Source organism: Rhipicephalus sanguineus, chromosome 5, assembly GCF_013339695.2.
Source record: "Rhipicephalus sanguineus isolate Rsan-2018 chromosome 5, BIME_Rsan_1.4, whole genome shotgun sequence".
NCBI classification, from domain to species: Eukaryota; Metazoa; Arthropoda; class Arachnida; order Ixodida; family Ixodidae; genus Rhipicephalus; species Rhipicephalus sanguineus.
The window spans coordinates 42,484,336-42,500,447 of NC_051180.1; the positions used below are offsets into that span (position 1 = coordinate 42,484,336).

General features: G+C 45.1%; 1 protein-coding gene across 1 annotated transcript; it reads left to right on the forward strand.

Annotated features, from left to right (window-relative positions):
• Positions 1 to 600: 600 nt before the first annotated feature.
• On the forward strand, positions 601 to 1,392 carry LOC119394631 (atrial natriuretic peptide receptor 3). The gene has a single exon (XM_037661949.1). The coding sequence runs from the start codon at positions 601 to 603 to the stop codon at positions 1,390 to 1,392; it is 792 nt and encodes a 263-aa protein (XP_037517877.1).
• Positions 1,393 to 16,112: the final 14,720 nt, after the last annotated feature.

Here is a 16,112-nt window from a genome sequence, read left to right on the forward strand (position 1 = left end):
ATGTGTTACCGTGATCACGAAGATGCTAGCACAAAATACGAGGCCCAACCGCGGATGTAGAAGCTGTGAAAAACTGTTGCAACACAAAGCCTCCCAAAACTTGCCCGGTGCTTCGAGAGAGCCCACAAAAGCAAACAAACCCGTAGCAAGCGTAAAATAGAAGAGGAAAGGGACGGCCTTCTTGCGCCCCTCTCACAGCTGCTGAAAGAACACTTATTTCTTTACTGGCAGTTGCTGCACTTGATCGCTGCACGGCGACGTTATTGGATCCACGGGAGAAACGACGCCCGTCGCAACAGGGCTACGCTCCACACGTTGACACTTCTGAATGGATTACGCGCCCTACTACGGCTCAGATCAGTCTCCTCGGACGGCTGGCACGGGGCCTGCTCCTAGTCGCAGCGAGCCCGCGGAAAAACTGCTCCCTACCGTCTCGCTGACCCTCTAACGCGAGCGCGTTGCTTTTGGCGGCCGCCGCTAGCGGCGGCGGCGCTCGTTTCCTCCGAGCGCGCGCTTGTCCCGAAAGAGGAGCGCTCGTGCCCGCGCACCCGTCGTCCCGCATAGGGCACTCGCTGCTCCCCTGTCAGAAGGCATTCCAGCATGCGGAGGCGCGGGCCACCAGCGATCGGAGCTGTCGTCGCCCTGTTGCTCTGTTATGGCGCGCTGTCTGCCGGCGGCGTGCTGCTGACCGGCGTAGTAGACGATGACGGAGACGGCTACGACTCGACGAGTCCGCAACTTCCGGACGAGACGTCGTGGAACAACACCGTCCGCATGTCCGTACTTCTTCCGGGCAACTCGTCGTACCTGTTCTCCCTGGCCCGGGTGCGGCCTGCCGTCGAACTGGCCGTGTCCCGGTCGTCTCGCGAGTTCGGCTGGCAGTTCCGCGTCACGTACCGGGACTCCGGCTGCCAGTCTCCGCTGGCGACGATGCACGCGGTCCGAGACCACGCGCGTGGCGCGGCGCACGTTTTCGTGGGGCCCGCGTGCGACTACGCCGCCGCTTCGGTGGCTCGCCTGCTCAAGTTTTGGCGCTTGCCGATGGTGACCGCGGGCGCGCTGGCGTACGACTTCTGGGACAAGATGCACGAAGGCAGCGAGTACTATCTGATGACTCGCGCGGGACTGTCCTTCTCCGGTCTGTGCCAGGGGTTCCTGGGGCTTTGCCGTCGCTTCGGCTGGCGTCGCATGCTCATTCTCTTCGAGTCCGAGGCGCGAAAGGAGTCGCACGGCGACGACTACTGCTTCCTGTGGGCCAAGGCCATGGCGCAGTTGCTCCGCAACTCCTCGGATAACTTTGAGTTCGACGGAGTGAAGCTGGACAAGAGGACTCCGCTGAAGCAGCAGCTCATCAAGGCGGCTTCGACAAAATGGTCCAGTGAGTACAAATGATTCTCTCGCTCTTAAACATTTTATATGTAGGCACCAAGTAAATGTTTATTCTTTATGAGCGGCGTAGCTGAGTTTCCATTATCTTGCGGGATGTTAATACAAGTGCTGTTGAAGTTAATTGAAATACTTCCTGCTTTTTTATGCCTCTTAGCCTAAATACCTGTTGAAGCGCGCTTCGCAATTACATGCAGGAAAGTACCTCGAAGTGTGCCAAGGTTGTTCTGCAGGTTCATAGTTCTCCTTTTGAACAGTGTAGTGCATCAAACCATGACCGAAGTTCGAAGCGTTTTTTTTTATTTCATCGAACGAGATCTACGCTGACGCACGTACTGCTTGTTTCACAAGCCGTGTTTTGAAAATAAAACGAAAGGAAAAAATAGACATGCCGTATTTTGCACGCAAAACAATTTGTTGTGTGAAAACGCAGCTACATCTGTCAAGTGTTCTCAATGTGACCTCTATATATGTTTACGTTCACATAAATGTAAAGGTCAAAAAGTGGCATGCTCATTTTTGTTTTCGCTCTGTCTTATCGCTCGCTTTAATGAAACGGAACACATAAAGTGACAAAGAAATGAGTGCGGGCTACGCCTTTTTCAAACTGCCATATGAATCAACGGACACCAAGACAACGGGCTTCTAATTAATGAGAGTGCATCGCCGTGTAGGAATCGTTTCACTCCTGTACGTCGAGGTTCATCCCATCAAGTGGTTGCGCGTTGCCACCGTTCAATCGGTTAAAAAGTCAATGCGCATTGAGAATATCTGTTTAAAACAACAGATGAATTTCTACATCTGTGAGGCGTTGCCTTAATGTTATACAACTAATGCACATGTTTTGCGCCTTGTATTTCATGTAGTGGTGTTTTGTCAGATTAATATCACTGGCAAACTTAGGCTACAATTATGATATCATGTTGGTGTTGATATTAAAATACATACCCTTTCCTTCGTGACGTCCCCGTAGGAACAGGTCGGTACATTAAGTAAAAGAAAAATATCAGTGTTCCTGTTACATTTGGGAGCGCGGTGTTTTAATTTACCTTCACATTATTCCGAACCTGGCGTGAGTATATACGATGGGCTGTCTTGACGAGAAACATCTCATTGTAATTCCTGCACGCAAAGCATATGCACGTTACATTTGAATAATTTTCGACAGTTACGCTTTCATCTGGCGTAGCTGCGTCATGCGTATAGAACTGGACTCTTTTTTTTTCTTTTTTATATAAAGCAGCACATATGTCGCGGTTATATTGCTTTATGTTCCCAAGAATTGCTTCGTTAGGGAGTTAGCCCGAACTTGACTTCTCTGCAAAATGACTATAATTGTAGCAATTCCTGAACACAGGCTGACGGAGTTACGTTTTTGCTAGAACCACTGAAATACTACTAGAGGCTTGCGGACGTAAGCTTTTAGAAACAGTTTTATCTGAAGAATATTTTTTTAAGTATGAGCTCGAGTCAACGATGCCGCCTTATTGTTGGAATGTATTCGATTACACAGTTCCTTTGTTGAATAAATCGAACGCGAATTAGTGGATACTCTATTTTTCTGTCTCCTATTTCTGCCAGCGGACGGACTCCCCGCGGTGGCTTAGAGTAATTATTCTAAAAAGAGACAGGGCGAGCAAACACGGACACAAGAAAGAGATCAGGACACCACAAACGCCGACTAACAACTGAAGAGACGCACAACGGCTGAAAAGAAAGAAGGCACGAAAACTTATCTGCGCATGCCCATGCAACCGGCGAACCTATCAATCCGGCACGCGTGGCGGTCTACGTGGAAGATAACTGTTAAGGCATTTGATTTCATCTTTATGCAAGTTAATCGACGGTTGGCTCACGCATGCGCTACCACTATTCTCGATATGCCATGCTTCAATCATCAGGCGCGTTTCTTCATTTCTATGCCGGTACAACACTGCGCATTCATCGAATTTTGGCGTGCACTTACAATCTCGACAATGTAAAGATAGATTAGAAGGTGAGCCTCCTGTTAGCGATCTCTTATGTTCCAACAATCTCTGGTTAATGCATCTGCCCGTCTGTCCTACGTAGAAGCGGCCGCAGCTGAAAGGGACCTTATACACCGCACTCGTACGGCAATCAGTGAATTTTTTGGTGTGTTTTACGAAACAATTATCGGTCCGCTTCTTGTCTTTTACTCGCTCATTCTTCCTCTGCACAGCGGCACAAATCTTGCCTAGCTTATTGGCAGCCGTGAAAACAACATTAACGCCGTATCTACTTCCTACTTTCTTTAGCCTGTGAGATATGCAATGAATGTACGGAATACCTACGACACGTTTCTTCCTTTGTGCCGCTGTGCAGAGGAAGAATGAGCGAGTAAAAGACAAGAAGCGGACCGATAATTGTTTCGTAAAACACACCAAAAAATTCACTGATTGCCGTACGAGTGTGGTGTATAAGGTCCCTTTCAGCTGCGGCCGCTTCTACGTAGGACAGACGGGCAGATGCATTAACCAGAGATTGTTGGAACATAAGAGATCGCTAACAGGAGGCTCACCTTCTAATCTATCTTTACATTGTCGAGATTGTAAGTGCACGCCAAAATTCGATGAATGCGCAGTGTTGTACCGGCATAGAAATGAAGAAACGCGCCTGATGATTGAAGCATGGCATATCGAGAATAGTGGTAGCGCATGCGTGAGCCAACCGTCGATTAACTTGCATAAAGATGAAATCAAATGCCTTAACAGTTATCTTCCACGTAGACCGCCACGCGTGCCGGATTGATAGGTTCGCCGGTTGCATGGGCATGCGCAGATAAGTTTTCGTGCCTTCTTTCTTTTCAGCCGTTGTGCGTCTCTTCAGTTGTTAGTCGGCGTTTGTGGTGTCCTGATCTCTTTCTTGTGTCCGTGTTTGCACGCCCTGTCTCTTTTTAGAATGAATACGTACCAACTAGCTCAGCTCTCTGTTATTCTAGGCTTAGAGTAAGTTAGATGTTGCGCTGCTAAGATCGAGGTCGTGGGTTCGATTCCCAGAGCCAGTGCGGCTGCGTTTCTAGGGGGGGTTCCAGTCAAAAATATCGTCTTTTTTTCGTTTTCGTTCCGTTCCGACACACTGCTGGCTGCAATGAACTGCTTAAAATACAGGAAGGATTGACTGAATTGCAAGAACACTCGTGTACTCACATTTATGTGTGTGTTAAACGAGCCCTGGCGGTCAAAATTGAACCGGAGTTCTCCACTTCGATGTGTCTGGTAATCACATCATGTATAATGCACATAAAAACCCGAGAATGTTCGCACCTTATTTCAATACCCTTGATCAGAGACGTCGTTTCTCCGTATCCGGTAAGTGTCAACGATTTTCCATTATTACGTTATGACACTGCACGTAAGAACGTCATTATGACCAGATGCACACTATCCCTCTGGATGTTAAACATCACGATCAAGGCTTTTCAAAATATAAGGATGATGTAAAGTGAAGTGCGACAGCAACGTACGCAGTAAAAAAAAAAAAAAAACCGTGTGATACCTGAACGTAGGAGACCGGCTCTATCTTATCAAAGCCCGTTGGTTTTTGTTTTCGTTAAGTCTAATTTTCAGTAAAGTATGGCCTTTGGTTTCCTGGAATTGGAATTATTGCGCAGCGCGACGTGCGATAAGCTGATATCATCGCGATGGAAGATCGTAATTTTACGGGCGTATATATTGGTTCTTGTTTGAAAAGAAGTAAACTATACCTGAGTCTGGACAGTGATACGTTGGTGCACACAGAGTACAACGTCTATTTGAAAAAGGACTATATCGGAAAACGAAGCAAAAAAAATGTAGCTGTACGGAACTCTTCTTCGCGGAATAACAGCGCGAAAACGCAAACAGTCCCTCGAAAACAGATTACAATATCTCGCACGACAGAAATCAAAAGCGAACCGATTATCGTAGCTCTGACTTTCGCGAAGCGCGGCTTCACATTGCAAACAGTTCCTGGTTTACGTAAGCCTTTTGCTTTCTGCTTTATTTATCCTATTTCGTGTTCGGTGGAACCGGTTCTCTGTTGACGTACCGATATTAACGAAACTTCGTGAGACAACACACCGTGTACCACCAAGCGCTGCGCGGCACGCGCTGTTTGTTCGGTGTCGCCGCATTCTCGCGAGTGATGTCAAAGAAAGAGCTGCGCTACGCATCAAGTTGCAGCCGAGTTTTGAGTCATTGCGACGATAAGTGCGAGGCAAATGCCACGCGTACGGTGCAGACATGACTATATGGACCTACGACGCGTTGCCACTGCTTTATGAGCCACCTCTGCACCATTTAATTGATTTCTTCCAGGCTATTTGGACAAGGAGCAGTGATTGTATAAAAGAAGATTACAGTTCTCTAATTACACGACCTGCACGGGTACGGCACTGTTAACTCACGCAGGGGTAAGTCTGAAAGGATGTGGCCCAATATTTGTAGCATTACGTTCCCTTAATGGGTATGATATGGAGCATTCTTTTATAAGTAATTTGAGTTTTGTTTGGTAAACGACATTGTGCGGAACGTCCCTTTGATCCTACACGGCACTTGGAAATTATATGCTACGCTAAGCAAACACAAAATTGAAACGCACGTGCGGATTTATTACTTTCGTTGTACATCATGCCCATATTTACTCGTAATTAAGAGCTTACAGCGAGCTTTCCACCCACTCTGATGGAATATTTGCTCTAGAATCTTTCTTTAAATGTTCTCATTTTTGCTTTTTTTTCGTAACCACTCATAATATAAGGGCTCTAGAACCTGAATTCAAGTGTTTCCCTTTCTTCTTCTTCTTTTTTTTTTCGTAACCACTCATAAGATACGAGTACCATCAACGTGCTGACGAAATCTATCAAGGTTTGACTGTAGAGTGATTGCTTGTTTTTTATTTTTATATTTTTATTTTTATTCTTATATTTTATACTTATATTTTTATTCCGGGATAACATGTTCAAGGTGGTACCAAGACACGAAAAAGACTCGGTAATACGTATATAATGTACGCTTGGGCTTGTGGCGGATATGTGCCCATGTTTGGTTGCGAACAAGTTAAGCGAGCAATTCTTCCGGAGCAGTTAGCAAACATTATCCGTGCAGGACCACCTTTTTTAATACTTTCCGAAGAAACGCACGTGTTCAAAAAGGATTGATAGGCTGGCCGCGGAAAAGGTATCCATCGCCGGCTACTCGCCAACTTATGATGGAGCCCACTAAAAAGTGAAATATGTAGGTATAGATGGCAACTGACGATGCTGTAGCACAATTAGGAACATACTAATTGTGCAATAAGCTCTATAGAAACACACGTCCACGCTTTGTCCGGCTGTTAAACTACAAAGCTTATCAAAACATATGTTAATGAGTTTTCAGGTCCAATGAAACCGCGTAATGTTCCGTCCCTCCTAATAAGAATCTGTGTCACGTGACTAGTACATCCGCTTTTCAAAAATTACGGTGCGGGAAGTGTATGAACTGGGCATTCGTTTCGGTGGTTAACGCGTGTTCTCTACTGCTTGTGTAAGACTTGCGAGTTTTTTTTTACGTGTGAATTTTAAGCCGAAAGCCTCACACGCCTCATGAGAAAGGTCACGTAGCAAAAAGCAAACGTGTAGTACGAAAAAAAAAAAAAAAGACACATGAATAACCAGAAACCAAACGCCCGGCTCGCGGCCCCAGGCGCGCGAGCTGTGCGGTCACTTCGTTCTTGCGGCGTACGTTCGCGTGACTAAAAAAATTACGAGAGAAAAGCGGCGCTCGTGTGACTCTCACTTCGTCTTTGCGGAAACGTGAAACTAAGGAGACGAAGAAGAAGATAAGGAAAATGATCCTGTGTCTGATCTGAATGTTTGAAAAACTATTATTGCACTCTTTCCTTGTTGCGTACGTTTTTTACACTTATTTAGTTATTTATTTATTCATTTTCATTGTAATCAACATTGAATACTGAAAATACTTTAAAAATTTTCATAAGATGAATTCTTGGCCAATCGCACTGAGTGGGTATGAGCCATGCGGTAGAGGATACTACTACTACTACTACTGATCCTGTGGCGCAGCGGAAGTCATGGAAAGCTTCCGCGGAACGGCACCGGCCTCTTGGAGAGTGTGAAAAAAAAAAAAGCGGCGTTTGCATGACCCGCCTTCCTGACTTCTAGAGAAGCGAAATTCATACAAGAACGAGTGGAAGCATGACTGCGCATATATATGATGACAATAAAAAATTCGACAGATGCCACGTACCGTGGGAATCGATGTTATGCGAAGAATGCGCACGAAGGTGGCTGTGCCGCAATTTTTCCCATTGATCGAGACGTTGCGGAATGACGCTCGAGAAATGTGCAAATGGTATACGCACAGATATTTTGGAGATTCGCACATGTTTCATATAACCAGTTATTTACAGTTGCTCAACGATACCAACAGCAACATATATGTTACCAACATCAGACGCAATATAGCTGACATGTAGTGCTTATATTCTTCAATACTCGAGAGCGCGAATTCGAATAGGACAATGAAGGAACACAGATGCACAGGACAGGAGCTACTCGCAACTAAGTTTTATTCAAAAAATTTCCCTAGATGTATACACAGCCGAGTGGCACGAGCAGGCACACTGCACGTACGTTACAGTCACAGTTGCAGTTGTTACAGTTGCGTTACAGTTGTTATATGCTTATACTTATCCGTTATGACGGAGAACGCGTGCACGTTTCACGAACTTGTATGCATTTGTGGAAGGGGTCCTTGGCAGTTCTTGAATAATATCATGACCACAGTGATCAGGGAGCACCAGCAGCTGGACAGGACTTGTTATCGGATCCGTTCATGATCGCGGCTACGAACGGTCTAAGTGTAGTGAAATGCGAGGTATAGTAGAGCTGGTTGAAACCGCAGGTGGCTCTTGCGAAGAAATGATCTATGATGCCTCCTGTCCTAGACGTGGCACCGAGGTCTTGTGATGCCCTGTCGACATCCGAGCCGTCTTTTATGCCGTCTAAGAACCAGGCGTTGTTGGGTTTCATAAATCAATGCTGAAGCCACCGGTAATCTTGAGGGACATGGTCCTCTCGACAGGGTTATTGTAGGAAGCATTGACCCCGGTTTTTGCATAATTCATGTGGTCGACGTTGAGGACCACGTGGACGAGTGGATGGTAGCCCAGCGTCTTCCAGAGGTGCTCTGTCTTCAGTTCCCTAACTTTTCTTGCGTCCGCCGCTGTAGTGTAGTGGTTACGGTAGTCGGCTGTTGACCCGAAGGTCGCGGGTTCGATCCCGGCCGCGGCGGTCGCATTTCGATGGGGGTGAAATGCTAGAAGCCCGTGTACTGTGCCATGTCAGTGCGCGTTAAGGAATACCAGATGGTCAAAATTTCCGGAGCCCTTCACTACGGCTATAGTGTACTAGAATATGGGGTAGTGTGTTCAGACGCCCTCTTTCGCCATGCATCGCGTGAAGCGGCGCGCGTGGACAAAAAGCCGATCCGCGTGGCGGAGCTGCCGTAGCATGGGCTGGCAGGATTGTTTGTGTAGCTCTGCCGCTCCGCCTTCTCGGGCAGTTCTCGGGTGCCTTGCAGTGACCTGTTGCTTGTGTTCGCGCTCGCTTAGCTGAAGTTTTTCTGGCGATTGCTTTGCTGGCCATGCGACAGTGAGGCAATGCCGAGTCGTCGGCGGCAACGACACTGATTTGCACCTGGGTGCGAAACAGGTTATCATTGGAAAAAAGGTGAGCAGCCATCCTTTTTCGCTGTTCCAAAAGACGAAGCACGGAGAAAACTTTGGGAGCGGAATTTACATCGTAAGGACAGGACCCTGGACGAAAGCTGCTCTGTATGTGAGCTGCACTTCGAGCCGTTATGTGTGATCAGATGTTCGCGTACCCCGTGGGAGACCAGAGCTGACGCTGGACGCCGTGCCGACGTTACTGACCAATGCCCCAAGCTACTTGTCAAAGAAAGCGTCGCATCCAAGACTCCCGAGAAAGCGGAAAAACTCTGCGGTTGATTCTACAATCTCCAAGAAAACTGCAGCGCCCTGTGCTGAAGGTGAGGCCACTGATTCAGCTCCGTTGGCTCCACGCGAGAAGTCAGAGTTGACGATTTGGACAATGCTGTTGAAGCAGAGAACCTGGACTTCGTGGAGCGCACACTCCAGAGGATTCCATCTGATCACAAAGAATACGTGGAGCAGAAGAGTGATGATCGGCTCATATATTATATGCCCGGTTATGTGGCACGAAAGTTCCTAAAGCGAAATGACATGCACAGAGTGTAGGAACGTTCTTTTGCTTACCACAGCTAAACCGGCAAAAATTGCGAGTTCACATAGCTTTGGGACAGAGGTGGGCTTCTCTACCCGCCTGACTCCTTATTTGAGGCAGTGAAGAAGCTAGAGGGCATATTTACCACCTTTTTCAGCAAGCAAGAGCTGTGCAGCAACAGCGTTGTTGATGTGATGCTGCTCTCAAAAAAGCACTTTGACTGTACCCTAGGCTGCAGCCAACATGCAGACCTCCTGACCGCAGCAGTGGTAAAGTTTTGTGTGCTGACACGACTTCATTTTTTTCGTGAAGGGTATCAACCAGTCTCGAGAGGCGAAACGAAAAAAAAAAGCTGCATGCGAAAATCAGTCGATGTTCATAAGGGTGCCACCGTGATCAAGTGGTGATGAACTGATAACTCTTCGGAATGGCGACTAATTTGATCAGTGTTTCTGCTCACTGCAGTGTGCGCGCACGTAAATAAAGAGTTTCTTCCTACAGTCCGGCAGTGGTGCCAAGTGATGTTTCCTTTTGACCGTACAATGCAAAATCCCGGCCACGGCGGCAGTATTTCGGCGGGCGCGTAATGCAAAAACACCCGTGCATCTATAGATTTAGGTGCACGTTAAAGGACCCAAGGAGGTAAAAATAATTCACAAGTCTTCCACTACGGCGTGCCTTGCAGTCTAATGGTAGTTTTGTTACCTAAGCCACATAATTACGATTGCATGAGGCAACTATCAACAAGAACGGTGCCGCGCGTAACGAAGAAAGTCGAAGCTGTCGCAGGGCGCAGGCTACGACTCGTTATAGTGATATTTTAACAAAAACCTTCAGGGTTCATAGATGCTCCTTCGATACATCGAGCTTTCTAATTTTTTATTCGTTCATCGACCGAGCTTTAAAGAAACTGCAGGGAGTTTTGTTTCCCCAGTTATGACTGCTTCGCTGTCGTATGCTAGTCCCTGTTTTTTCATTCGGACCGCGTGTTTCAGCTTTATTGCATTTCGTTTTGTTTTGAATGCATGTACGACCACACCCATTCAGAATGCTTGTCGCTGACGTGTCAGCAATTAAACACATAAGGTTATTAAGCGCGACGTATCAAAGCACGGAAGCGCATCAGGAGAAATGGCTGGCAATGCGCGATGTGACAGCCCATGCTCAGGTGGTGCCACCTCGCGGCTGTCAATACCAACTGTGGCAGCCATGGCTCCTCCCTGAACACACTACCCATATTCTAGTACACTATACTACGGCGTCTCTCATAATGATATGGTGGTTTTGGGACGTAAAACCCCAGCAATCACTATTATTATCACTTTCTTTCCGTGTCAGTGTGTATGTTCGCGGTTACTGCGTTGATTGAGACTGTGTTATCACCTGAGGCACATACCCGCATAACATGAACTCTGGTATACGGGTATGCGCCACACGTGACTGAGGGAAAGTATTTCATGACGTACGCGACAGGTATTTTGCGTTATTCACGCCATGACCAGTGAATCGTGTTCATTATACACTCATCCTATGCTGTGCAAATTTTGGTATATTACAACCTATGGAGACGACCAGGAGAGCGCTCAGACGTAGGCGGCTAGATAGATAGATAGATAGATAGATAGATAGATAGATAGATAGATAGATAGATAGATAGATAGATAGATAGATAGATAGATAGATAGATAGATAGATAGATAGATAGATAGATAGATAGATAGATAGATAGATAGATAGATAGATAGATAGATAGATAGATAGATAGATAGATAGATAGATAGATAGAAACGCCCAAAGTGCCAGAGGTTTGCTAAGAAATGCTTCGCATTTAAAAGCAAATTAATCGAGTAGTGAGCTAAGTGATGAAAATTAATCAGGCAAAGTTGGAATATGGAAAGTTAATTACGGTGATAATGAAAGCAAATTGTCAGTATTGAATTATTTAGTGAAAGTTACATGAGGGACCGTTAATTAGCGAGCGTAGGATGTCGATATAAGGTGCTAGGTGATATAGCCACGCCGCATGGCTTTCGCCTTCGAGTCATCTTAGGCGAATGCATTAAGGACCCTGTGAGTTTTCATTTCGTGTGTCACACTTTTCATCCGGTGCAGCGTGGTAAACCTATTGTCAAGGCAAGCATTTTCAGCCTGAAATAAGAAATCTGTGTCCATCTTGATTTGTTGTTTCTACGCTCTGGGAAATTGGGAAGATCTGACTTGGTGAATGAAAACAAAATTACGTGCCACGTATACGTATTTCTATCTCACGCGGTAACCGTGCATTTTCAGAAACTAATGCGGCTAAAATTAACGAAACAAAACAATTGGACCCAATAAACTTTGTGCCCTCTGGGCACGGGTCTTCGCATGATGAGTTTTTTTCTTGAGAACTTAAAGAAAATATTATGATTGGACGGTCCTATAGCTGTCATGGCCACTTCTAATTGTTTTTCTTCTTTTTATTTTATGTGATTCGCCACACACGGTGCCACAAAGACTTAGTAAGCCGAGGATTATTTTTTAATTACGCAGTCACGGACCTTCGGTGCAAGACTTTTGACGATTTATATATTTTCACCTTCACAATTGCTGACACGTAAAAGCTCCCTGCAAGCCAACTTTCATGAGCAAACTCAGGCACCCAGGTTTCGCGCTATTTCCTTCTAATGTAATAAATCCACTGAGAAGTGGAGTTATTACAGTTAATAATTGTCTAAAAGCCCGATCCATCACATTACACATTCCATCAGTTTGGCTTACGCGACAGAAAGATCGACATCTGTATCTATAAGGCTACTTATCGTCCCTTCATGTGGCAAAGACTGTAGAGGTGAAGTAATCAGAACTACAATGTTTAACATGCTGTTTTCACTGGTAAATAACCACTATGCGCATTTACTTGTTGCTAAACACTTCTCTCAAGTTGAATGCCAGTGAAATGCTTCAATATGCTATTTATAGTAACCAGAGAAATTCCTTCGCAGATACGAACCGCATACGCTGTATTCGTTATCTACTGAATCCAATTATGTTTCTTGAGTTTACGGAACAATCGGCTTCAGCATGATGTTTGGTCTGGAGCAAACATCAAGAAACGCTGCTCCTCGCAATGTATATGTGACACGAAAAATTATTTCAGTCATATTTGAATTAGAAACTGCGGTTTTCGAGCATGTCGCCTTGACGAATATATTCGAACGTTCGATTAAACGAAGTGTCCTTTTTTTTCGCCTTCTTATGTTTGTATACAAGGTGTGTCTCAGCCTGTCTTTATTCACGACTTTGCAGCGAAGTTAACTGTTAGTTTGAATAGATGGGCCAGTGAATGTTTGTTCGAAACGGTGCTGTGTAAAGGGTACTGCGTAAGAAGCATGAGAATTGTGGCCTTACATTAAAAAAAATTAACCGATTCAGTCCTGGCAAATCGCGAGTTTTCCTTCCTCTTAATTCGCGAAGCATTTTTTCGCTTCTTGCAGTGTTTTCCCGGAGGCACTGCTACGGGGAGAACTGATGTACTTAAAAATGTGCGAGCATGCTTATTTCTCAAGTTAACTAAGCACTTTGTTCAAGTTACCTTTAGTGATAAAGATAAAATTGTTTTGCGCTAGTGTGCTTGTATTCTGGAACGTTTAACGTCTTCTTTGTTGAGTTGCAGCGTCTGATGAAATCCGGACGTGACATATGTGACATCCATTTGGCCTTCTGAAGGAGGGACATCCAAACCTATCAGAACAATTAACGGCAAGTTTTTACAGCATTTTACGAAATTTACTTGAGGAAAGTTTCTACGAATGCGCTGTAGCCTTGTTTCCGCAAAGGTATATTGCAGTATCTCTAGGCCGTCTAGTATGCTGTTACGTTACGCAATGCGACATGTCGACTAGGCTAGCCGGAGCGCATATTAATATGCCACAATGTTTTGTTCCTACGGGACCACTTTCCCTTTTATCGCGTCATGATGCCACGCACCTCCCGGTAAACTAACAGAAAACTAGTTCCCACAAAACACATTATCCTAAACTGTTAAGGCACATTGAGGCTTGCCAGTATGTCTACAAATCTTTGAAGTTGATGGATTTCAAATAACGAAATAAACAGTCTAAAACGCAATCTCGGTACTGTTTGAAGTTTTCCCGTTAAAATCATGGCTTAATATTATTTCAGTACACAGCAGTAACGTGTGCTACAACAACCAATCTATGACGTGGCGCTATAGTTAGGCATATAGTGGGAAAAATAAAGACATTCTGCCGTAAGGGGCAGAGAACTGGGCTGCTAATTTGTTTTTTTCCCTCTATAGTAAGATTGATTTAATTGTAGCAGAAAAGGCCAAATAAAAAAAAAAACCTTTTTTTTTTGTCGAGCCTGATGGCACACATGTCACCACCCCATTATAAAGGAGACGCTCATAGCATCCATCCATCCATCCAGATATTTTGTAGGATGACGATGTGCGAGAGAGCTGTGCAAAACTTCCCCATGAGCTGTAAATTTGCGTCCGTAGGATAGACCACCGCACCGGACGTCACCACTTCTCTGTTTAAAATTGTATTTCACTGGAATCAGGGCCTCGAGTCTGCAATGTCTCGCAAGCCTGCCGGCTTCCTAACCTCCACTGGCTTGCTTTCGAAATATTGCTGGAATCTCTCCATCGAGTCAGTGATCTATCACAGCGTACATAAAACGTGTTATGAGGAGGCAAAAAACATGCTAATTGCAGTTCTACCAGCAACACGTCCCCCTTTGAGGATTAAAGAGGATCAAGATTAGTGCAAGCGTAACTCATAAGTTTGGCAGCCACTCGAAGCACAGCACGAAGTACGCAACGAAAGGGCTCATAATCCTATTTATAAGGACGAAATACTGCCGAGGAGGCTTATAATGATGAATGGTGTGTGTTGTCGATACTCTGGTATCAAGAGGATGGCCCCTGCCACGTATACCTCCTTTTGACGCTACCTTGGATCTATATATTAGGGTGCGCCGCACTTATAGCGAGCCTCTTATATTTCTAGGAAGCTTTTCAGTGCACTGCGTCTCTTCTCTCTCTCTCTCTTTTTTTCTCTTTCCTCCTTTCTATTTCTCGTCTTTCTATTCCCCTTCCTCGATCCCCCAGTGTAGGGTAGCCAACCGGAAGTGTTTCTGGTTAACCTCCCTGCCTTCTCCTTTTTCTGTTTCCTTCCTTCCTTTCAATCTGTAAGCTGCGCCATGATATATCGCGTATCTACAGTGTACACCTTCGGTTCCATTAAAGAAACTTGGGAGACGCTGCTAATCCTGGTGGCTCTTCTGAAACACTTTCAAGTGTGTGTTTTACGGAACGCGTCTTCCCAAGGAAACTGCGTAAACGCAACTTTGCGCATCGCAATTAATCAAGAGGTTCATCATCAAGAAAGTTATGTTAGATGGGCAATGAAAATTCGTTTCTAGATAAGGCATCCCTCTAATATTCTTCTAGATAAGGTTTTCTAGTCATAGTGCGAAGTTTGTATAACAGGTAAACCCGTTGAACAGATTTATTGCTACGTTGCTGGCCGAAGAAAAAAATATTGAGACGTGAATAATTACCGTGCCTAGAAGAACGTGACCCTATAGGCCACAACTTTCCCAAACGCCTCTCGAGGGCCTATGTGAACGCATCCAGGTTTTAATACGCGGTATTCATGCCTTAGTTTTTTATGTGATCTGCGACTGCTGTAACAATGCTTGAGATAAGGAACAGGTGATCGCAGTACAATCTTGCAGTTTATTTAAAGTATGACAAATAATTATCACGGGGTCAACGTGATCGACCCGACAAATCGCAGCGCGCCGTGGACAGGTACGAGATTCTAGGACGATAATATTTGGAGATGCATTTCACGTGGCTTTATGGCAACTAGACGCATCGATGTACACCTTTGGATGAGGCCCGGGACAATGTGGGACACATTAACTGAGACATAGAATCGCGCAAGAACTCTGAAATAAAATATATATTTTTGGAAGTGATCGACTGGGAATATCGTTGAAGTGTAAACGCAAGTTTGGAACCCAAAGATTGTCATGACGTCACATGGCGTGCTAAGAATAAGGGCGAGCGACACCCCTTTTTGTAGACATATATACAACACGCTGAGAATCCTTTCCAAACCGAACGATTTCTCGGCCAGTTCTTCAAACGCAAAGCCTGCTTTTCACGTCCCTAAGTCACGTTCCTCAATTCACCTACAGTGCTATAGGGTAATGATTAAAAGTTATACTTCATATTAGGAATTCTAATGTGTCTATCGTTAACCCTTTGGACAATGACAGAGAGATTAATGAAATGTCTAAAAGTCAGCATGGCTGATCGCCAGACTTGCTACTCCAGCCATTGGGTGATTATTATTTTTCTGACGAAGTGTCATTAAAAGCATCATATTTTTATGGTCACTTTCAACATGTAATACAAGAACTTCGGAAAAAACATTTTTGGTCC